Raw genomic sequence first — 24,405 nt, 5'->3', positions numbered from 1 at the left:
TTAATTGATAAATATAATCTATTAACATGTCTATTTTTGAAAGCATTCTTTCTTTACAGCATTTTTTCACACCTGCCTAAAACTTTTACACAGTACTATATATAAATCATATCTTATCTCATATTGATCATTTATAAATTGAATTATTAATGGTTCCTAACAGTTTTATAAACTATTTACCAACCATTTATTAATGACACCTTAATATAAAGTGTTACCCAATAAATATATAATTTTAATGAATTCAAACATGTGTCAGACCTATTGTGCAAGGGTTAGATCTAAGACTTAAAGTTCTGTCCCCTTGGTGCCATGATGTTTTACTGTCAATTTCAGCAGCCATGGTAATCAAAAAGATCCATTTCCAAGGTTTTTGTGAATGACTCAATGTACAGTACACTGTTCCGTCTAGACTCTTGATCTAAATTCATTGAAGAAGATGGATAACTGAGTGCCAAGGCTCTAATCAATTTACTACCGTCATTTTCGGAGATTAATTCACAATAGTGGAGATCTGTGGATTATAAGATTACAGTATGTCATTAAATCTATATGTCTATAATGTTCTCCAGTCAGAAACTAAAATACTATTTAGTAGGGCTACTAAGGAAATATTAGATATGACTGTGGGGTTGATGAGTTTTCAATGATACAGCCAATATGTATGCACAGTTTTAAACAAAAGCAGTGTTTGTGAAACTAACACACCATACAAAGATAAAATGGAAAAAAAAAACATCTTAAGAGACTCCAAAAAATGTCACAGAGTTGTCATTTTTTGTGCATATTCAAAACTTTGAAGAACTTACTTGTATTTCTATATGCCGTGGGTTATCGATAAACTTCTCGATCAAGAGACGATCATCTCCGAAACTAGAAGCAGCTTCTTGAGAAGAAAACCGGAAGCCTTCCCTGAGACGGAAGAATATGGTTGAGAATTGAGAATGCTGCAGAACATCAACATCTTTTAAAAGAACAATTACTTAAATACCTACTAAGGAATAATGCATAGGTTTCTATGACAATTGCATCACCTCTTAACAACTATAAAACAAATGTCCACTTTCACTCCAAGCATATCAGTAGAAAAACGAGGTCTCATGATATCAGGTGTCAATGCCTTTCCCACCTGATAGGTGTCAAATAGAAATCTGAAATAAAGTGTCGCTGTATCATATACCCTTTTAAAAGACTCACAGCTGTCAATACAACAGTCTGGGATGGCTTAATAAGCCAACTCAAACGCATTGATTCCAATCAATGCGTGAATTTTATCAGTCCGTTTATCTGTGAATTTTAAATGTGACTTCAGAGAATATTCACAGTGTTAGATTACAAATCTAATCAGCACAGACTGAAGAGTAATTGAGGGACCATGTAAAGGCAGTCTGAAATGTCTCTGAAGTTCACTTGGCTCTTAAATCCAAATATTTCACATCTATATTTAAAAATCAATTTACAAAACAGTCCAGATGGAATCACATGTCCATCTTTAGGACATGTGATTCCAAGTGGAAAAGTAAAATAAAACACTCAAAAGAACCAATGAAGCTCCACTTAGTTCCTGAAAACTCCAGTCTGTGTGGAACCATCTATGCATTTCAACACACTGAAGCATAGGCTAATTAAAAATCCACACTCTGCATTCCTCCTTCTTACAATCAATATGGTCAATTCATTAATCTATACATCAGAATAGTCCATAATATTGCCCAAAATGGGCTCTTTCACTGTAATCACTCCAAAAATGTACTAAAAAACAGACTATGAAAAAAGTGTATGGAAATTTCAGTCTTGAAAAGTGGCATTTGTCTTGATTTTTTAAGATTATTGTTCATTATGAATTAAAAAATGTGGTTGTTTTTGATGCGATTATTGTTATCCATAGGTTTTATTTTGAATGTTATAAAACATATTACTGGAAACTTCAATATTGTATTCATAAAGAAAAGTAAGGCATCCAATGCCCTGCAAGGTAATGTTATTTAATTTGTTCAATGTGTAAAAAATAGTATACACATATATATTATATACACACACACACACACACACACACACACACTACATATATATACACACATATATGTTGCCTCTAAAATGTACGCACTGACAGCTATCTAGGCAAATGTATAGAGTTGGCAACTGATTTTACTTCAGAGAACTTAAATAGGGCTTATTATTTCACTCATTCTTAATATCCCCTTGGAATAAATTCACACCCTAATCTCTGAGAATATAATACAATTGTTAATTCAGGTCCCAGTTCACTGAAAAGTGTTAATTTGTAAACTTCTTTACACAAAAAAGCTATTATTCATTTCAATAACCTTGTTCACATTTGGATATTAGACAATTGTTCATGTATTGTAATAGATTTCTGGTCGTGTTAATATTTGCCTTCCCTGCTTCCCACACTACGAAATAAACAATAATGCCTCTCCAGACCTGCGATGGGATTTAATTAGGATTTTTTTGTAACTGTCATGTCAACTATATTTGTTAAGTTATTCATACATTGCTTTTTGAGATTACAAGTAAATAAACAAATAAACACATTCATTAAAAAAATTACATCACAAAATTAGTTTTATACATAAATATTATAAACAAAGTAAGTCAAATGGAGTTATGATCAAGCCATCTTTCTACACTGTGTGTAGAAATCACATTGAGGTCAGAACTTCTTTGTTAAAATATCTTGACACTCTACATGTGAACACAAATACATCTATGATTGTGTGTGTATATATATATATATATATATATATATATATATATATATATACAGCTCTGGAAAGTTAAGAGACCACTTAGCATTGATTTTTGAACTTGGAGTGGTCTCTTAATTTTGGTCTCTTAAAGCTGTATATATATATATATATATATGACTAAAGGTATGTGGCCAACAGGCAAGACTGGTATTACTGCATTTAGGCATTGAACAGGTTATAAGTCTACTCAAAGTCTTAATGATTACTGATATTCTTCGCATCTGGAAAACTCTGTTTTTTCCATCCATTGCATCTCTGCCATGTGTCATTGTAGTGCGCTGTTCCAGTACATCCCAGAAGTGTTCTAATGTACTACAGTCAGGACTTTGAGCAGGCCAAGAAACACATGATTTCCCATCAGATAACAGGTTGCACTCCCAGCACAACACCTGCAATCAGTCACAGGCTTAGGGAGGTTCTTCCCATTATTTTTGGTAATACAGCATATGTCATCATGTATGTGTAACTATGAGTCTGTGTGTGTTTGCAAAAAGTAAGTAGCCTGTATCACTGGAGCAGACTCACTCCCTTTTGAACACTAGAAGAGACATTCTTTCTAGGCCTTTGTGTGTGGCTCTCAAGGCTATCAAAGGCAGGCGAGCCAACTGACAAAAGATATCATTCTGGTATCAGCCCAGCCATTCTAAGAAGTCCTCAGAAAGTGGTGAAGGTAAAAGGGTGAGCTGCAGAAAGGATCCCTCAGCTAGGGCTTTTGTCCAGTGTCTCTAACTCAGCACCACTCCACTGGCCCAGCGATGACTGCATTCAATCAGCTGTTTGGCTACAATGTTTGTTTTGACATGGAGGGAATGGGAACTTGACCATGACCAACAGAGAGCATTTGCGCCGACACTATCACAAAAACCAGACACATTCTCCACTTGTGGAGATGTATTTTTCTCCTGCGTTTGTTAAAAAAGTTTTTGTGAAAAAATCCAATTAGGTTAATCTGAAACAGCCACAGTGTGAGTACTTTATCCATTCAGACTAGAGATAACTAACCTAATTAAGACTAGCCTCCTCTGTTAAGCTCTTTTGAATTTGCAAATTAAAAATGTAGCTCAAGATTAGATTGGATTAGATAGCGCATGCAAATGGAAGCACTTTGTCTTTAAACGCCATTAAATTGTTTTCTGCTCCTTCACCACCCAGTTTTCACACCGTCTGCTTTGAGACAGTTTAATGAAGGCAGAGGAAAGAGGGAGGGAGGGAAAAAAAAGAAGGAAGCTGGGAAAAGGGACCATCTGGGAGAGCTGGCTCTGTGTAAACAGTGACAAACAGGAGTGAATGGCATTCCAGTGATTTTCACTAACATGTGAAGCAACGCTAGCTGTTTGGTCTAATGGCACCCTCTCCAACAGTGTAAACAAAAACAACATGCCTGCTGTGTTCTGTTTACACCAGTCCTCTGCCTGTTCCACCTCACAAGGACCACCCCCAACACTTTCCATCTTGCCGACCCCTTTGAACTTTCGGGGTTTTGTTGTTGCTCTTGTTGTGGGTAACATTCACCAAAATTAAAATTCAATCGATGGGCAGTGTAGTCCCCAGACATTTTCCCAGAAGGCTTTGCCTGACACGGTCCACTAGCAAGATTACATGAGCTTCAGAGTCCCAGTCTTATGCTGTCACTTCAGGTCAGGGGGATATTGGCATCCTCAAAAAGAAGTGGCAAAAATCAGCTTCTGAGCTAACCTGCTCCCAGAAGAGCCTTGATCAATTACAGAAAATTGAGTCCAGATGATCGCCGAACATGTAACCTGGTTTTATTCATGTAATTATCCCATTTAATTTGCTATAGCAAAACATTGATGTTTTGGGGGACAAATCAATAATTTAAATCATATTGTGCACCACAGATGGCAATCCTTTCCAAAGTTAACTGACAAGGAGTTAGCCACGAGTTAAAGAGGAAAAAAGTTCACTTGAATTTAAATAATTAAAAACAATAACTTACAATAAAGTATACTAAATCCTATGCTTGTAGCAGGAGCAGTGCCAGTAAGCATCTATTGATCTCCTGCTTTACGATGAAGAGCATTTAAGATAATTAATTTCACAATCATTAAAAAAAACTTTTCCCCCTATAGCTAGGCCAATAATATCTATTATAGGTTATAAATAACTTGCACATCTATCTACTGCACTAGTCACATTTCCTGTAAGAAAGGAAGAAGGAAGTTGAAAAACGAAAAGGAAAGTTGGAGAAAACGTGAAAATGGGTGAAAACTCTCTCGCTTCTCCTATTTCCTCTGCTCCCTCTCTTCGCTGACAGGCAGCAGCAGCGGTGATGGAAGCTGGGTAACTGCAGTATTTTTTCAAGGCTTGATTTTTGGACAGGGTCTCACCTGGTCTCTTCATCATCCCAGGCTATCCTCATGCCTTTCCCTCCACCACCTGCTGATGCCTTGATCATGACGGGGTAGCCTATCAGTGGGGAACAATTAGACAGAAGTTCAGGCTTTGATCATTTGGTCATGTGAACATGACAGCTGACCATATGTCCAATATAATACTGAAGACAATAACCACTTATTAAAAAAAAAAAAACATCCCAAAACACGCTTTCAACAGGAAGAAAAGGAGGCAGCAGCATAATTTCACATTTTAATTTGGATCACTAGAAAAAATAAAATCTGTGATTGCCAATCACATTTCCTGTCCCGATTGGAGACTCACGCATTCTTTTGCATATTAAACGTATGGGTCTGTTTCATTCATTAGAAATAGCTCTAACACGGTCCTTTTTTTTTTTAAACTAGGTCAGAGAGAATAATCAATACAATATGCACACAGTAGTGAACCCAAGCAGATATATAGCTCACATAACTAGCAACCCCCGCAAACGTTGGTGCGGTCATGTTTTTATTTTATTTTAAAAAGGGGTCATTTAAAAAATCATTTACAGCTTCAGCTAATAACGACAACATAAAAATGGTAGGTAAAAAATCTAAAAGTAGTCTTCATGTCATCTGATCTTCCGATCTTGACTGAGCATTTAAAGGACTCAACCATGGAAGAGAGTCTCACTGGCAGAAAAAACTTATCAGCATATACATTAAAGGGAAGCCGTAGCTATTAAGACGTCAGCAAACAATAAGTAATACTATCACTGTAAAATGTAATGCAGTTTACCCAGCAAGGCCCCCATAAAGAAGGGTATATAGTATGAACACGGCTGAAATCAAGGACTCACCAATTTCCCCTGCAATTCTGACAGCTTCGCCTGCATCCTGTAGGAGCAGGAAACAAGAGTCAACATTAATCCCAGCAGCTCTTGTACACTGTCCTCGGGGCAGCTATATATTGCTCTACTGTCTCCTTGGATTCATTTATGGTTACATTTTACAACCTTCTGACCCTTTTCATTTGGGGCAATGTAAAATTAATACCATCAGTTGCGAAAGCCAGTTGTATATCATTATAATTTTACAATGCTACTCAAATGAAGGGGGGGAGAGGGAACAAATAATAAATTCTGCCAAAAGGAGCTTCTGGAATTACTGGCATATGGTTTTTATGTTTGTTTGTTTCTTGTGTTTTCTTCCCCAAGAGCTGTTTAAAAGCAAAGACTTGAGGATTAGTTATATTGTATTTATTGACTGTACTATCAATAACGACCCGTGCGTTTATCATGAAACCTTGATCTCTCTCTTGGTGCTGTGTGTCTGGGGAGGCCGGGGAAGATGCGGTGCTGGAAGCTGTCAGCAGGGGGAGTAGATTCTCTATTGTTTTAACTTTTTGTGTGGAGGTACAATACAAACAGCTGCTGGGGGAAAATAAACAAGTCAAGCAAACCAAGATGAAGCACTGATTCCTTTTCAATGGGTACCAGCCTATGCCATTTCACTGAAGATAATTAGACTTTCATTTTTTAATGCAATGATCAGGTTTTAATCTTTCCTGTTAACACTATGTTGCTGCATACCTAGTGCTTGTCACTATTACTGAATCTGTTTAAGGGGAAATCTATGAATTCATTAATCTCAGTACAGATATGAAATGCAGTTTTGCATGCATTTAAATGCTGATATTAAAATATGCCAATTTTAAGCCTTCTTAAGTCAAGAAGATAATATTTTTAAAGCATGGTCAGTTAATACTGTAATTGTTCTGTATCATTAACGGTATTGCTCAATTGCTTTACATAATCAACTGGAAAAAACTGCACACATTAATACAAAAGTTAAAAGACGAATAGAAGGATAATATTACTAACTGTATGCTCCCCCCATAATCCTATTATTTTTGAGCTGCGTGTCTGTTAATGGAATTCTGTGGACGGTGGCACTTGGGTATTTTCTTTCCATTTCTGCCTAAGTCAAATTGACTGTGTAAGCAGATTTTTTAAATCCTCATCTATTGTATTATGAATTTTGAAAAGATATACCGGCATTTTGCAACTTCAATGCATGTAATACGTCATCTCAGCAAGCATATGTTCATTTTCATACATTAAGAAGCAGCCTTTCCCCTCAGGGAGAGAATTTTGGAATTTTGATTTCTTCTTCAAGATCTTAAAAACTACAACTTAAGGATTGCACAGATTACAAAATAATATACTTGGACTAGCTTGGATAAGAGATATGTAAGAAATATATACACACACATATATGCACACAAAACAAATATATATAGTGTATATAGATGTAGTGTGAGTTTGTGTATGTATATTTGTGTATATATATCGAAAGTATTTCTTGCATGCCGAACACCTACATACACACATACATACTTACTCACTCCTTGGAAAGGACTATGGAAGAAGAAATGTCTAGAATCTACCAGCTGGTAACTCTGGCTAGAGCAACAGGGGCCGACTTATGAACATTAAAATGAAATCTGATAGGTCTTTAAATGTTCATGACAACCCTTTCATAACGTGGTGCCAAGAGATTTTATCTTATTTTATTTTTACAAACACATATTTTGTCTTTTTTTAGGAACTAAACAAAAGTAAAATTAAAAATATATTTTAAAAGTTTTTAAACATGGGTAAAATACAGACAAAAAAAAAAAAAAACAGGCTGGCAGAGGAAGTTGGCAGAAAATTTAATTTCCTTTCATTAACTTGTCTGCTCCACAAATCAGTGCTTGTTAAGTTCAAAGTCCTCCAGAAAGCAACATCAGTTGTGAGTCCCTTTTTCTGTGTGCTGGATGGAAACAGCCACATGTGCTAATGAGATTTTCCTCATTGAAATTTGGTTCATACACTATTGCTGCTGTTGGTAAACTTTTTGTTTTCTTGTGAGATCACATCTCGGTACAAGTGTAATTTTCTGTTCTTTTTCTAACTTTTCTTTCATTAGCTCCAAGGGAAGTAAATGCACAGACAGGGTTATTCAGGAATGTTAGTGGTTTCCACACATTGGGATTTGCAATTCCTTTGTTCCTGTCTGTGACAGTTATGCGAGAATACTTTTCTTTAATAGCCACTCTGTCAGGAAGTGTTAAACCTGCCAAATGCAGACAATTAGGGTCTCTTGAACAAAATGTATGAGGAATGATGACTGATAAAGCCCTGCTATTAAAGCAAAGGAGGACATTTTTAAATAGCTTTTTTTCTTCTTCTTCTTCTTCTTTTTGCAAATCATACCTTATTTTTGAGTAGAGTGGGGAGCAGACGTTAAATGGGCTGTTTCATTCCTTGATTGCTCACCTATTTAACCCCAGCCCACCCCTTTTCTGGGGGTCTTACCAACAGGAACTGAAGATGTGAAAGCACAATACAACTCCTTACTGCTTCCAGCCATCAAAACAAATGTCTATCACACACACAAAACGAGAGTTTCCTATATAAATATATATATTATACAGGCAAAGAGTGTGCTTTTCTAATCTTTCCAATTTTTTATTTAAATTGTGAATACTTTGGAGTTACGGTATGCAATTCATTATACTCAGATTTCCTAATTGAATGATGGCATGCATGTATAGGATGTAAACATGTATTCCTGATATATCCCACAATTATTCAAAACACTTCCCATATTCAGCATGATTTAGTCCTGAAAATATATTTTCTAGAAACTAACTTATTCTATGTAGAAATATTTAATATAACAGGTCTGTGACTGAGAAACTGTAAAATTAGGTGTAGTGGAGTGGTAGCCTTTCTGCATCACCATCACGAGTCATTGACAAAATCTGTATTAAACGTGCAGTACCACAGTATAACTAACACAACCACCTCACCTTCACCACCCCATCAAAGCCTGGAATGGTGTTGACCTTCGCCTTCTTGGCTATTAATTTGCTTTCAATCTTGTCTCCCATGGCTTGGATAGCATGTGTGTCAGGTCCAATGAAGGTGACACCTTCTGCTGCCTGCGGAGATAATGAAGGCTTTAACTTTACAACAGAAACATATTAGACGGCAGCTGAGCATTCACACTTGCAAGAAAGCACAACAATAATTGTTTATAAAACCCCCGTTTCCCCCTTTTGTACACACACTGCAGAAATCCACGCTGTAAACAGGCTCTCTTACTCTTTAATTAAAACAAACACGTGTGTTTCGGCTGTTGTTGTGAGGAACGGCATAGTCACAGCATTGTGCTCGGGGGTTGTCATGGCGCACACACTGAGACTTTGTGCTGCCTTTTTAATAAATACACTCTTTCTTTCATTTGGAGCATGAGAGGGAGGAGAGTTAATTACTTGTTGACACCTTCACAAGAGTTTAAATGCAGTATATTGAAAGCTTCAAGGGGACAAGGAGAAAGAAAGCAAAGAAAAATAAATCAGTTGCAGGCAAATCTTAACAGTGTATTGGTGTCGATGATCAGCTGTGCAGCTGCATCGGGTTGCACTCAGCACTACACATCTACATACCTGACTCTAGGGGCGGTGGCCAATTATGATTGGATGAGCAACTTGGTTTTGAGTGTACGTAAGCACTAAAATCAGATGAGCAGGTTCATGACCAGAGATTACAGACCGCCAGTAAGTAAAGAAGAATGAAGGTTTATGAATTCAATTTTCTTCATATCATACAGAGTATATCTGGAATTGTCAATTTTTAATGAAGACTTTCCTCACGTTCGACGCCCCCACCCTCCATGAACATCTGCATCAGACCCTGTATGGCAGCTCATTCTACCATGTTAGGGCTTTGTATATATTAATGAAGACACTAAATATTCATATTATTTTGACTTGCCAACTTCACCTACTCCCTCCGGAGTGAAAGGACATGGTTAAGAGGAAGGTCTTATTCTTTCGTTGTGCTTGCGATGCTGAGTGATGTCACTTTCTGCTTGTGGAAATCAGGTGTGAACCAGCTTCTGACAAATCAACATGTAATTTTTTTCACATTGGCATCTTAATTTACATTAAGCAATTAAAACTATTAATACAAAAGGTTTCTCAGGCAGGTAAACAAGACTTTGCCAAATATCCGATCAGCATGTTAAAAAATACAAGACAGACATATGGAAAGTGTAAATAGATAATTTCTGTAGACTACTATAAACTACATACAACAGGCCAAGTCAAGTCATTATATTCAGTGGTAAATGTGTTTTAATACACCAGTTTCAGATCACTGAAATTGTCAGAGAGCAACAGTGACATTTTAATTTTAAATATGTATACAGTTTTATAAAATCAATAAATTAATCATTTGATAAAAAAAAAAAAAAGTTAATTTAAACTCATAAACCCTGCCTGAAGGTTCGGCTCTTCATTTCATTAATATATACACTTAAAATGTTATTTCAATTTTTAACAGCTAAAGAAGGCTTATGTTCAAACATTATATATATATATATATATATATATATATATACACACACACACACACATATACATATACACACACACACAAACATTTAAATATGTTCTTGCATTGTTTCTCCCCACTCGCTCCCTGTTTCTACACCCAATGTCAACCAAATCCTGGATCACTCAACAGATTAATAGTTTAATAGTAGGCAGAGGGCCTCCAGCAGACACCAAACAAACTTCTTCTGCGGCATGTTGTGACATTTGACAAATTAAGCACAATTAAGAGCCCCTAGCCTGGGTAAATTTCAGTCACTTTCCCCTACTCCGTTGCCTGTTTACAACAAACAATCGGGTTTGCGGGGGGTCCAAGTGAGTGTTTTCTGGGTGTTAAGAGCCTGCAGCCTCTGACTGCATTCCACGGCTGTATGATCTTGATCAAAAATCTTGTAATTTAAGCACTTAAAAAAAAACAAAAAGACCTGAAAACCCCCTCTACACTCACCTATCCCCCTCTATTTTATCCAGGCTTCACTCTTTACATAATAAAGAAACCTGTGGAACTAATCCCCCACAAATCGTTTCTGCTTTCCTGCACATACCTCCGGGCAATGCAGCACACAAAATGCTTCATTTGCATCCTTAAACTGTACAAACTGTGAATAAGCCTTTTTAGCTGCAAATGTAATTACATCTACATTTCCAGAGGAGAACAGAAGGTTAAACAGCCTACTCAGATTCATGTTAACTCATCTCTTTTCTTGCAGCATCAACGACACAATGAGCCAGGAATGCAGATGTTCTTACAACTCATCTTATCACTTCAATACAGTCGAAATTGGCAGTGGAAATGGATGTGGCTGCTGATTACATGCAGATAAAGGGACCAAACAGAAACGGTGGCCACTTACTTAACCCCAGCAACTTTAATCCCTGCCTTCTCTCTCTAAAATACATCATAAATCAATTGAAGTGCTGGGAAGGCCTGTGCGTACAGTAAGCAGCAGGGCTAATCAAAACGACAACTAGCATCAATCCGAACCATTTGCCGTAATTGAGCTTTCGGTTCATATGAATTGCAGTGCCCTTCGGTAAGGTATTCAAGGATTTTATGGGGCTTTTCTTGTTTGTTTTTCAATAAGATATATTCATTGTATATTAATCTACAATATAATACACTTTTCCATACAAAATACTTTTCCTGTTTCTGAGTAAATAATTGTTCATATTGTTTCCTGTTTGTGTATTGTGTGTGTGTGTGTATATATATATATATATATATATATATATATACAGCACTGGAAAAAATTAAGAGACCACTGCACATTTTCCATTCATATTTATTTGTAATTTGGGAGCAATGTTGTCAGTAGTTTATAGAATAAAATAAAACAAGAGAAACTGATCATTTTGCAGTGGTCATTTTCCAGAGCTGTATATACATACACATATGGACACACACACAGAGAGAGTTACATTTTAATATTTGTTTTACTATTTATTATCAAGGGTGTCTGCTAAATGTAATTAAGCACACATTTCTTTCCTGAACCTTTTAATCACATCTGGATCAACTTAAAGGATTAGGGCTCACCTGAGAAGTATTTCAGTTTGAATAGAGAGTATGCTGACATCCTAAACTTTTTTCACAGTACTGTGCAAGCTTTGCGTTATGTTAACATTAAAAAAAACTGTAAGTAAAGTATTTTTCCTGCCGTATGAAAAAGTATTAAATAAAATAATTGAATGTTTTTAACTTAATGTAAAAAAAAAAACATTAACAAAGCTAAATAAGGACAATAAACAAAGCTTGTATTGTTTGGTGTAGCACATGGCTGCCATTAAAATAAATATTGTTTACAATTAAAGTGAATACAATATTTCCGCCTAACCATGTCACTTTAGGAGTTATAATTGGCTGCTTCCCCTCCTTGTTACACAGCAACATTACCCTACACTACCCACCAGTTCCCTCTCATCTCTGCAGAATTACATTAGCGCGGCTGTGTAGTGCACAGCCTACAACACAGATTAGGTTAACTATGGTATGTATAATTAGAAAGTCATAATTGCTTGCTGCTACAGCGCTTCCGTAGAATATGAAAATATTATCTTTAAGCAATTGTGCACCAATTTCTTACTTTAATAACATGGGTAGAGGTCACTTCACAAATCATAATCAAAGATGAAATGATGTAACATTCACACACTTATTCTGATACCATGTATTCCAGAGGTTTGTGCATTTTTTAAAAGCCTTGTTGATAATATGCAGTGCTACATGCTTTGAAATTATTTGACAGTATTGTACTCTTCATGTGAAACATCTGAGAATACTATAAGTAAACTGTCAATCTTATGTCAACTTATATTAACTTTGCAAAAGTCCAAAAGAAATGCAAGAAATAAGATCATTGTTTTTGCTACAGAAATGTTTTGGCAAATGAGATCACCTGACTACATTGTTACACTGACTGTGAGAACAAATGTGTCTTCTGGAAAATTCTGAAATATTTGAGTCATTGTTGTGATAAAAAAAAAAAAAAAAATTATAAATATTAAAAGAACAATTGTAGAAATTAAACAAAAGACTGGCACATGGTATATGATCAATATGGAATAATGTCCACGGATCAATGACCCTCAAATGTATGTCAGTTGTACGGTCTTTTATTAAATGTGTTTTCTTGCCCACAAACAAGAATTGTTTGTGTCTAGTTTGGGCCGTGAATGTCATTTGAGTCCTTCTACCTATAATCTCCTCCCTGTTCTGTTTGTTTGAATTCTAAATAATAAAATGTGTATGAAAGCTTGGTGAAAGTGTGAAGAATAGGGAAATACAGTGGCAGAGAATGGCACCTAGTATGAGCCATTTTGCGACTGGAGTTGAAAAATACAATGACAAAGTTAAAGAAGGTGTCATTTCCATGGTAACAGAATAGTTTTGTGGATGTTCCATTTACAGTCAGGGTTTAATATATTATGATGTCGCTTGTTTTGTAGTTAAGAGGCTAATTAAAATGGATATTGACATTAAATATTTGGGGAAAGATGGTTATTTTGTTTCTTACTTTGATACGTGTCCTTTTAAGTTAAACAATTGGCTTTAATTAGACTTTTTTGTTGTTGCTTTCAGAAAAACATTACACAGATATAAGGTGAGATGAAAGATAGATAAAATATATGCAGAATAATATGGAATATATTGTACATCTTGACTTAAAACACTATATAATATTACTGTATTACTGTAGAAGACAGATTTTTTTTTTAAGGAAAGACTTACAGATACTGCAGAGAGTTAATTAAGGATTGGAGAGTTTGCATGGCACAGGAAAATGGGTGCAAAATGCAAACACCTTTCTCTTCCAGAACTGTGAAGGCAGGATAAAAACAAATAAAGTTCTGGCAAAAGAAACAAGTCAACAATTTGTTGTAACTAAATTAATCTGATCACTGTTGGATATTTGTTTTCCTTTCCTTAAATTTTAATTACAGATTGCTGAATAAGGCATGGCTGAATAAAACCTCATTTTGGGGTAAACAACACGCTCATTAAGATGTTAATTTTCCCAGCAGGAAAATGAAAAGTTGCACAAAATCCCCAACACTTCCTTTACAAGAACGCTCACTTAAAACAAAGGCTTTTAATTGTGTTACGGAATGCATGACTTGCAAAAACACAGCACTGCGTCACAACAGGGGAGAAGATGTTTGTGACCACGCTGCAGCTCACAACACATTATTTCAGCAGCCAGCGTGGTGTGCAGAATTGGCAATGAGGGGCAGCAGACACGTGATCATTCGCCGGCGATGGCCCGGGCTTCCCAATGAATCTGTTTTACATCGGCATGCCGTTGTTAGACACAAGCCCGAAGATATTTGCGACCCCCATGCCACAAGCCAACGCGAAAGACATGACGGCCACACCACTCGCCACCCTGTGCTCAGTCCCCCGGCGGAAAAACAGGTCCAACTCCGAGGCCAATTCGAATCCCCCCCCAGTTTTGAAGGACAAAGCAGACAGGTGACCATAAACAATTAATCAACATTTTAACACCTCTCCATCTGCCCAGCAGAATGGAGAGGGAGGAACTGTCACTCAATCCACCATGCCCCTGTCTGGCCTTGGCACTGAGAGCAGCCCTCTCCTCTCAGGGAAACTCTACCTATCCAGCACTGGAATACACTGTTAATTAGAAGCAGATGTTGCCATTTATGAGTTGTAATTCTGGAACCGACATCCTATTTAGGGCTGGCTGTACTGAAGCCACATATAGAATTAAAAAATCATGTGCAGCTACTTCAAGTCCCAAGAGCGGAGAAAGAAACACTATTTATTTATGGTAGTGACAATCTTTCTGATGACAATTACATTCATTGAGATTGAGAGGAGACACCACGGTGCCTAGGGAGCTTTGATCAAAGGCTTAGTCAACCAAAAAGGGCAGTTTTTCAAAGACTATTAAAGTGAGGCTCCCCAAAAATTTAAATTAATTGTTGAAATTTCTAATTATCTTTGCAGTGGTGGTATAAAAATCGTCTTACTTCATGATAGGCTGCAGGTCATGGTTTATCCAAGATATCAGACATGCACGTGTTAGTGCCTGCTCATTTTTGTGCTGGGTGTTTGGTCAGTGTTGCATCATCTCTGTCTCCAGTGTATCATATCCAAACCAAATGCAATGTTTAAACAGATCAGGAAATGCAGAGAAGCTCATTTTACAGTCAACTGTCATAGCAAGTCATGTTTCAGTACTGACTTTCGGAAATGATTAGTGTAACTTTCTGGCGCTAAATATACTATAAATGAATGATGAGAAGGGAACACGGCTTGCATTTTATTACATTGCTCTTATTCTAGAAACTAAGCTTGTTTGCATAAAAGCTGCCTTTTTTCAGAAAAAAATAGTTTCTCCTGATTCCATTCATTACTACTCTACATCACTTCATTCTTGAAAGTCTCCCAAATTACCATTTCACTAAGAGTACAACACAAGACCCAACACTCCCAGGGGACTGAATAAGTGCAGGCCTATATTGCAGGGAGCCCTGCAAATTACACATCATTAAATAAATTAAGGGCCAGATTCAAATGCGCTCTATCACAAAAGTCTCAGAAATAATTTGAGCAGTTTGTAAACAAAAATTATAGAAAATAATTTCTGTGAACTAACATGCTGCTATATTGTGGATCAGACGTGTTCTTAACAAGAGTCAACTTCATGGACACGGACCACAAAACTGTTGTGCCCAGCGTTGCCATGGCTCATTCTGTCATTAGGTGAACAGTCACAAAATGCAGAGGAGATATTCTGCACGTCATCTGTCATTTCCACCTGGAGTTGAGCGTGCATCTTAGTTTCCATCTTTCAGTCACTGAAGACTAACAATAACAATGGCCCTTGGCTCAGATGGTAAGCATACGCACCCTCAAAAATTACACACACACATATCTCTTAAAGAAGCCTGTGTTGTTCCTGCTCATTGCTGTCGGCGCAAGCCTTAAAATAAAGCTGGAACAAGCTGGTAGCAGTCAGGCAGAGGGATGAGAAAGAGCCCAAGAGCAAATATTCACAGGGATCCAAATAACAATAATCTGATCCCGGGGAGCTGCAAAGCCCATCAAGGCCTTTGTTTCTTCAGGACTCATTGCATGACAATTAGAGGCTGGTTAGTAGTCACGGGGGGGCAGAGGAACCTGGGAAACTCTGTATTGTTCCTCACCCTATGTGGAACACACTGCTTTTTCACACAAACAGGAAGCAAGAGCGGCCTAAAAGAATCTTGGGCAGGACAGAATTTTTAAAGGTAAATTACAGCAAGAAAACAAAAAAAAGGGATTAAATTGAATGAAACAGCCTACCTGTGGTGAAAATAAAAGTAATAATAAAAAAAAAAAAAAAACTTTTGTTGGAGTTAACCTCTCTTCTTGCTGCACATTAAAGGCAGTAATTATGTCACCAGCAGGAAACCTTGGATCTTAAAGGGAAAAAAGCTAAAAGTGTAATCACCTTCATTTAGTTTTTTGTTTATTCCTCAAACAAGAGTGACCAAAAGTTCTGAGCAGAAAAAGTGTTTTTTGTTTTGTACTGTTTTTGTTTGTTTTTTTGTGAAAGGCAGGGTAGTTCCTTAGTATTGACACGCCCTATAAGAAACAATAGCAATAGAAATTATAGAACAGTACAAACTTTTCCTTTTACACATTTAAAAGCAACTAAAATAACCTGTTCACATCAAAAGATTCCCACCAGTTATTTTTCTAAGTTCTGTTGCCTAACCATTTGAGGTAAGAGTTCTATTTTAATTTACCATCACATTTACTTTAACACACATATACTTACTAAAATAAATACCGCAACACAAGTTCATATCACAATTGGTTTTGAACCCTGTATCACCCAAATAAATACCTGGAGAAGCCTTAACACTTTAGTAACAGCTTGTATATCTTGAGACACACATTGGAATGATTTCGTATTTTCAATGTTAGCTTCGCTATGGACCTAAAGGGTGTCTTTAACTGTCAGTCCAGCTCACTCCAAACCACAGAAGATCTGCTGCAAGGCTAAACCCACGAGGGAAAGCAATGACCATCTTACTGAAGGTTATCCCACTAGGGAAGCGTCTGTAGCAGCCAGGCACCACACACTCGATTCCCCTGCATGTCTATCACTAGGCCCGTGTCTGCTCAAGCAACACGTTCAGTGCATAGCATTCATGACATGAAAAAGATCTGTTGCTTTTTCAGGTTCTTTAATCTGAAGATTAGTTCACCACTGAAAACAGACAGATGATACTTGCTAGAAGATGAGAAGCCACAGTAAATATATACCTTAATAGAAAGAGGGGGCAATGATTTAGAATTTCTCACTACATGTGATTGGGCAGCAAGGTGGTGTGGTGGATAGTGCTTCGGTCTCACAGCTCCGGGGTACCGGGCTCAAGTCCCATAGCGGGGGGGCCAGTCTGTGTGGAGTTTGCATGTTCTCCCCTCTGGCCCCGTGGGTTTTCTGCGGGCACTCCGGTTTCCTCCCACCGTCCAAAGACATGTGGGTTAGGTTCATTGGTCTCTCTAAACTGCCCTGTCTGTGTGTGTTGCCCAGCAATGGACTGACATCCTGTCCTGGGTGTATTCCTGATTTGGGCCCTATGCCTACTGGGATCAGCTCTGGCTTCCCCACAACCCTCACCAGGATAAGGGGTTTTCAAAAATGGATGGAAGTGATTTTTGGAATTGTGCCACTTCATCAGAATTAGGTTTGACATCTATGTATCCTAAATTTTAATGCAATTATATTTGATTTGTATTTAATGTTAAAAATCAATGATACAAATAAAAATAAATTAAAACTTCTATTTTAATGTTTGCACAAGAGATTAATCTAAAGCTCAGAGCACTCAGAGGAAAAACAATGATTAAAAACAAGTTCTTGGAATGCACCACTGGGCGTTACATATAGACTATGTTGACGTCTGCAGTACGTCACCAGGCACCAGGCAAAGTTTCACTACATCAAACAGAGCAACGCCAAACTGTGGATTCCATTTCACGAAGCAACTCAGGCATTGCCACACAGATTGTATTATTTTTTTAGTACTAGTGAGAAATGACCGGTCTTAAATCTGACTCAAAGCACATGCTGTTTACAACACACTTGGTTAATTGTTTTATTCAACAGTAGGAAATGGTTCCTCAATCTGTGAAAGATTTATAGAGGTAATTTGTGGAGCTGCAGCTCGTACATCATGGCCGTTACTGTATTAGAGGACTGGAATTAAATCAATTAAACCCCCTGACCACGCTTTCTGGGGCTCACTTGCACTGATTAGTAAGTGCCCACACCTGGGACTTAACCTGTTTTTTCCTTTCTATACCTGGGAGTCCAAATGGGCTAAATTACCCCACAAGCAGAGGCATCCCACTGCACTGCTAATCCACCAGTATGGTGTCTCATTACTCTAACTAACACCTCAGCTGAAGCAGAATGATGCTGAAAAAAGTCACTCCAATATGCAGGTGAGGTGATCTTCATGAGAGGAATTAAGCTGGAAACAATTAATTCTAAAAAAAAAAAAAAAAACAATACACCCAAACAAAAAAAAACACAAAGAAAAGCACTTCATTTAAAGAATGAATAAATCTCCACACTCGCAAACTATTAAATGCAGATACTTGTTTGACTGTGGTTACCATGTGTCACCATCTTTAGAGGTAAACACGACTTATAACATTACTATTTAGTTCCCCCTCAAAACAATTCTTCTGAAAATCCACAGTGCTTTCAAAGTTGTCAAACAAACTGTCATTCTAGGCTTTGATAATATTTTAATATCCCTTATAAGGAAACAATAAAAGTACATCCCAACTATAGAGTAAACTTAAAAACTTAAAGTCAACTTGACATGTTACAACAGCGGGTAAGTGTTAAATATTGTCAATTAATAGGACACAGCTTATATTAGGAATAAACATCAGTGCAGTAATGGAGCAGGAGATAAACCTTCCACGGCTTTGGTTTTATGAAAAAGCAGCAGGCCATATGACTACCAGACAGAGAAGGTGATCCAATTAGTATTCCGGCCCAGATCTGCAGGAACTTGGTGAAATAAAGTTGAACTGTTTTGGAATTTAATATGGTCTTAATATAACACAATCAATGACAGCAGAGTACTATCAGCCCGGATCTCTCTCATTTCCACATATCAAATAAACACAATAAAAAACAAATTAAAGGGGGCATGAGGATAGATATATAACTCAGTGATAAGAGATGCTAAATGTGCACTTTGACATGATTCTAGGACTTTCATCAGTCCCCAATGTATGTAATTTGCTCAACAACATCATTCTGCTAAGGGTTGAGTTGAAGAGGATGTCACTCAGAGGTACCATTACTACAAAATCTAATGCTGAAACCAGAAACGTGGTATATCGATCTTCGGCATTTTCTAACAAAATGGTCTATTTTGATAAGTGGGGAGCAACTGGTGTGTCACACTAGAAGGATGTTTTGGTCAGGTCAGCATAATTCAACCCCTTTCAATGAGACAGTTACTTCAATGTTACTGCATCCAAACAACAGCCTCCTGTGAGCATAGCAGGTCACTGAGACAAGAAGACAAGAGTATACAGAGAGTGTGCCAGGTGTTTGAAGCTTGTCCTACAGTCCAGGATGACCACACACTGTACAGAGCAGCACACCCAGGTCACGGGCTCACCTCTGTTCTGCTGGCACATTCCCCGTCCACGATATTTCAGTCCTGTTGACCGATTTTCATTTCCAATTAAAAATATTACTCCGGGGCTAATTATGTTTCCTTCTTATCAAGTGACCCTTTCATTTTTTTTTTTTTTAAGAATGTGTGCAAATGAAGTTTTCACCCTGGAAATCACACCTTTAATTAAATTAAAACAACCGTGTTAAAACCGTTGATTGTCAAAACAGAGGGGAAGGGCTGAATAATGCAATGAATATCAATATGTGATGAGTGACTGGGTTATCCCAGCTGTGCGACCCTGAATTTGAATATTCAACTCTCCCCCCTTCCCCACACACACACACACACACACACACACACACATCTTCTGTTTATCTCTAATGATATTTCTCTATCTTTTTTCCTAGCTGATGATAAAAGATAAGCGATCCAAGGAGAAATGGCTCCCTGTGAATGTTTATTCCAAAAATCACTCGAGATCCACTTTTCCTTCCTGCTGCCAGCTTTTCAGTCTTATTTTCTTCTGAAAAGACCTCCTGCATCACCAATCTCATTTTTTTCCCTTTGATTATGACACATTCATACCGATCAAAGAGGAAACACAGTTCCAGTTAGGTGGGATTTTGTTTTATTGCTGGTTTTCTTCTGGACAATGGACACTCTGTTGTTCTCTAGCAATTTAATGTAAATCCTGTGATTCATACGTCCTTTATAAAACTGCAGTATTTTTTAGATGATACAAGCTGACAACCAAAGACTGCATGCTTAACCAGCATTCCTTTTCCATGTTTAAAGATTTCCCAATTTCAGGATTAAATTGAAAAGCCCAGTTTTAGCTCTCTCTATCAGCACAGCTCTGCATTGCTAAGAAACACAAGTCTTCTTGACACCATGGAAGGTTGTCTGAGTGGTGCATTTAAGTTAGGCTCTTCCTTCAATCGCAACTTACTTGTTTCTCCGCACTGTATCAATTTTAATGAAAACAACTTGCTAATCCAAATAAACACAATGTCAGCAAGTCACTGAAGCTAACTAAAATATTAGCACAGCATGATATGTTGTGCAAGCCACAGGGCTACCAGGCTTACTGGTGATTTTGACCTCTGAATACAGGTTATAAAGGGGGAGGGGGGAGTTGTAATATAATTTCCAATTCAAGATAGCGTACAGTTAATCAAACAAACATAGCATTATTTGTCAAGAATGTTTTAGATGCCTTGTAATATATTAGGAAGGGGTACCATTAACGTAGATGGCAGTCCAGTCAAATATTTAGTATCCACACAGAACAGTTCAACCAGAAAGCCTGTAAAACTAACAAACAGGGCCTTCCACGGCCGACAATCGAGTGGGATTGGCCTTGCATGGCTGCTCATGCGGGATTAATCGTGGTTTGGGATACAGAAACACTGCCAACGTCCCATGTGACTGTGTGAACTGGCCGTACGAGGGCTTCTGGAGAGCCAGACACCCTCGTCTCGACCACATACTGCACCGTACCTGCCTCAAATCCCCAGGCTTGCCACTGGAGAGACATGACCCAGCACAGCATGGGAAGGAGGCTTCAGCAAGTTTTAAGGTCATGCTAATTGCAATCCTCCCCTCTCACATCCTCACATGTTCTGAATGCATTTAAATCATGATGCAGGTGTTGTGTGCTCTTTAAACCTTTAATTAAATATCACTCCAAAGGTTAATGTAGATAAGCGGTATTACATACTTCACTCACAGGACAAAAGGGAGAGGGGAAAGTGAAAACAAAAAACAACGGGGTTAGGCGATTGCAATGACTAGAATAAGACTTATATCAGCAGCTAGAAGTACATATTTCCCTGTGATGATTTGTTATCAGAGATGGTGTTATTTAAAGATGAAATATATCTGTCCCCTCAAAAGCAAATAGGTCAGCAACCAGTTGCACAATTGCAGGTTTGCAAAATGAGAAGTCAGTCATTTAAATTATTGAATAATATATTTTAATATTAAGAGCATATTTTTGCATCTTCGGAATAGCCCACTATGCAAAGTGACTTCTGGCAATTATCTTTACCTCCTTTATTATAATACACGGCTTGCTTTTAACTATTGTTTTGCATGCACAAAGGGCTTTTGATGCCACACTTGCCCTAAATGAACGGTATATGTGCATACTGACAATGCCATTCAATTAACTGTTGCAAATCATGTTTATGATGCATTCACAAGCAATACCTCCACATTTGTTATGAGCAAGTTTGCCCAAATTTCTGATGCATCCCTGTTTATCTTTGGTCTAGGTATATTCCAAGTATTAAGCAAAATAAAGATTGAGTTGGCATATCTTTTTATTCCTTAGGGAAGTTTACCACAGTTAATCTGCAGATTAATATTAGTTTTGCTTACCAATGCTTGTACTCAGTATTGACTTTGTTCCACACAGTTTGTGTCAAGGCTTACTAATTTTACCATGCTTTTTCTATGTTTTGTTACACCTTAGTGTGCTTTTACCATAATATACCACAGTCGAGTTCGAGTTCAATTGTTTTCAAATGTATGCAGAAACTTACCAATCGCCTGGCAAATTCTTTGTTTTCTGATAGGAATCCATAACCTGGATGCACCTAAAAAAATGATCACAAAAAATAATAATAAATAAAGGTACAACATTTAACAATCATACCACAGTTTCCTTAAACAAGAGTAAGCTTATTTCCTCTGTGTACTTACAGTCCCCCACATCCATTTGACTGGGATGCAAACACAAAACAGAAACAGACACAAACTTTGACAATTCAGTTTTCAAATATGTATCCAACAAATATTACCAATCCAGGTTGTATTATTCACATAAAATCATTTTGAGAAACAATTCTATCCTAGGGGCGAAACCAATTCAATTTTTAAGCACTTCTAACACCTCAACATGAACTTTATAACGCCAACTCATCCACAGTAAAAAAGGGGTAGTGCACAGTGTGAAAAGACAATCTCTTGCTTTTACCACAGTGTTTGGATTGTGTGTCAGACAGGGTTGCTTGAAGAACATAATTTGAAATTCCAATAATTTAGTGCGCACAGCTGTTAATCTGAGGCGTCGTCTATTAGTTTGACATCAGGTTTCAAAAGACAATTAACTGATCTGACCCTAATTAAAAGAGAGCAAAAATACATTTAAAATAAAGCAAAATATGAAGTGTAGGAAAACTGGCCTTTTGTACTGTTTTGTTTAGTTTCTGAGCAAGAGGATTAAAATTAAGTGCCTCCTATCAAGCCACAAAAGCTAAACTGATTATTTGCATAATAAGGGTTAGGTATCAGACAAAGGAAGGGGAAGTAGCTCAGCTGATCTACTGCAATGTTTTTAGTACACCAAGGCAAGAGAGATGCACAAATCAAAAGGAAATTGGTACAATTGTCTGGGACACATACCTTAGCTATTACTAGAAGGGGTGTTCAGAAAATGTGCGTTTACAATAAGTAGTATTTACTTAACCGGTGCCAGTTATCAATTACTGCTTAATCTAATTCTGTACATATATTAGGGATGAGACTGAATAGACGAACATTCGACTAGTCATCAACAATGGGCATGATCAGCAAGTGAATCCAACATTCGAACGTAAAAAAATAAAGTTTATTTTAAAGCCTGTACTGTTGATTGGTTATGTAGCAGTAATGAAGATTGACGGTAAGGAGGGATTTGTTATTTCTTGTCAGTAACTGGCTAAACTAGAACGTACCTTGGCTAACAATGGCTTCCTCACAGAAAAGTTCTGTATGGAAATACTTTGACAAAGTATATGAAAACACCGTAAAAGTGTCAAGTATGTGCAGTGCAATTAAAGTACCACAAATCTATAATGTTAACCCACCTAAAAGCCAAACACCCTTCAGCAAAGCTCGCAATAACAAGAAAGAAGTCTGCAACAAACATTATTATTAAAACAAGCTACATATTTTTTTATTCACTGGAACTCAAATGCACAGGTATGTTTCGATTTGATTTAGTGTAGACCGGTAGTCTATATGTTGAGTGTCGTTTGGAACCATGGGAAAATTAAATCGTTAAGTGGACTGTATAAATTACGTAACTAGATTGTTTAATACATTTTGTATTTTGCTCTTGTTATGACCATAAAATATCTGTTGTGAGCGAAGTATTTTAAAATAAATTTGTTTGCAATAACAGTAATTGTCACATTGCATTATTTCTCATTTAATGCCGTCTCAATTTGGATGGATGGATTGGCGACTATTCGAATAGTCGTGGACAACAGCTGTGTTATTACCGATAGTCAAAATATTTGTCATGTGCATCCCTAACATACATACATATATGTATGTATATATAGTGTTCTCTTTTTATATGCATATACATATAGATTCAAACATAACTGACCTTAAATACATGTTCAAGTTTTTGTAATTACTATTGTTAATATAGCTAACAGAAGTTGTCTGTGTGCATTAGTACAGAAACATTTTATTCATATATCTTTTTTTATTATTATAGATTTTTTATGGAATACCACAACCCTACACCTTCGTCCCATTACAGTTATAATGTGAAAATAAACAAACAGAAAACTCAATACAAACTTTTTAGGTGAACTTCTTAATTCCCCCATAATGCTCCTCTTACAGGATCACCCTGACTGGATATCTGGGCCTTAATAGAGGCCAGGTGCCCAGTTCCAGTCCTTGAGGA

General features: G+C 37.1%; 1 protein-coding gene across 1 annotated transcript in view; it reads right to left on the bottom strand.

Annotated features, from left to right (window-relative positions):
• Positions 1-24,405, bottom strand: part of pcca (propionyl-CoA carboxylase subunit alpha) — a 151,656-nt gene that overhangs the window by 107,083 nt on the left and 20,168 nt on the right. The window contains exons 6-10 of the mRNA XM_066706763.1: positions 22,265-22,318; positions 8,967-9,098; positions 5,968-6,004; positions 5,120-5,198; positions 810-912 (exon numbers count right to left, since the gene is read on the bottom strand). Of these exons, the coding sequence (XP_066562860.1) occupies positions 810-912; positions 5,120-5,198; positions 5,968-6,004; positions 8,967-9,098; positions 22,265-22,318 (405 nt within the window). The remainder of the gene's footprint in view (positions 1-809; positions 913-5,119; positions 5,199-5,967; positions 6,005-8,966; positions 9,099-22,264; positions 22,319-24,405) is intronic.

The sequence above is a fragment of the Amia ocellicauda genome, chromosome 6 (genome assembly GCF_036373705.1).
Source record: "Amia ocellicauda isolate fAmiCal2 chromosome 6, fAmiCal2.hap1, whole genome shotgun sequence".
NCBI classification, from domain to species: domain Eukaryota; kingdom Metazoa; phylum Chordata; class Actinopteri; order Amiiformes; family Amiidae; genus Amia; species Amia ocellicauda.
The sequence above is the reverse complement of the archived record's forward strand: the minus strand, read 5'-3'. Positions and strand labels throughout refer to the sequence as shown.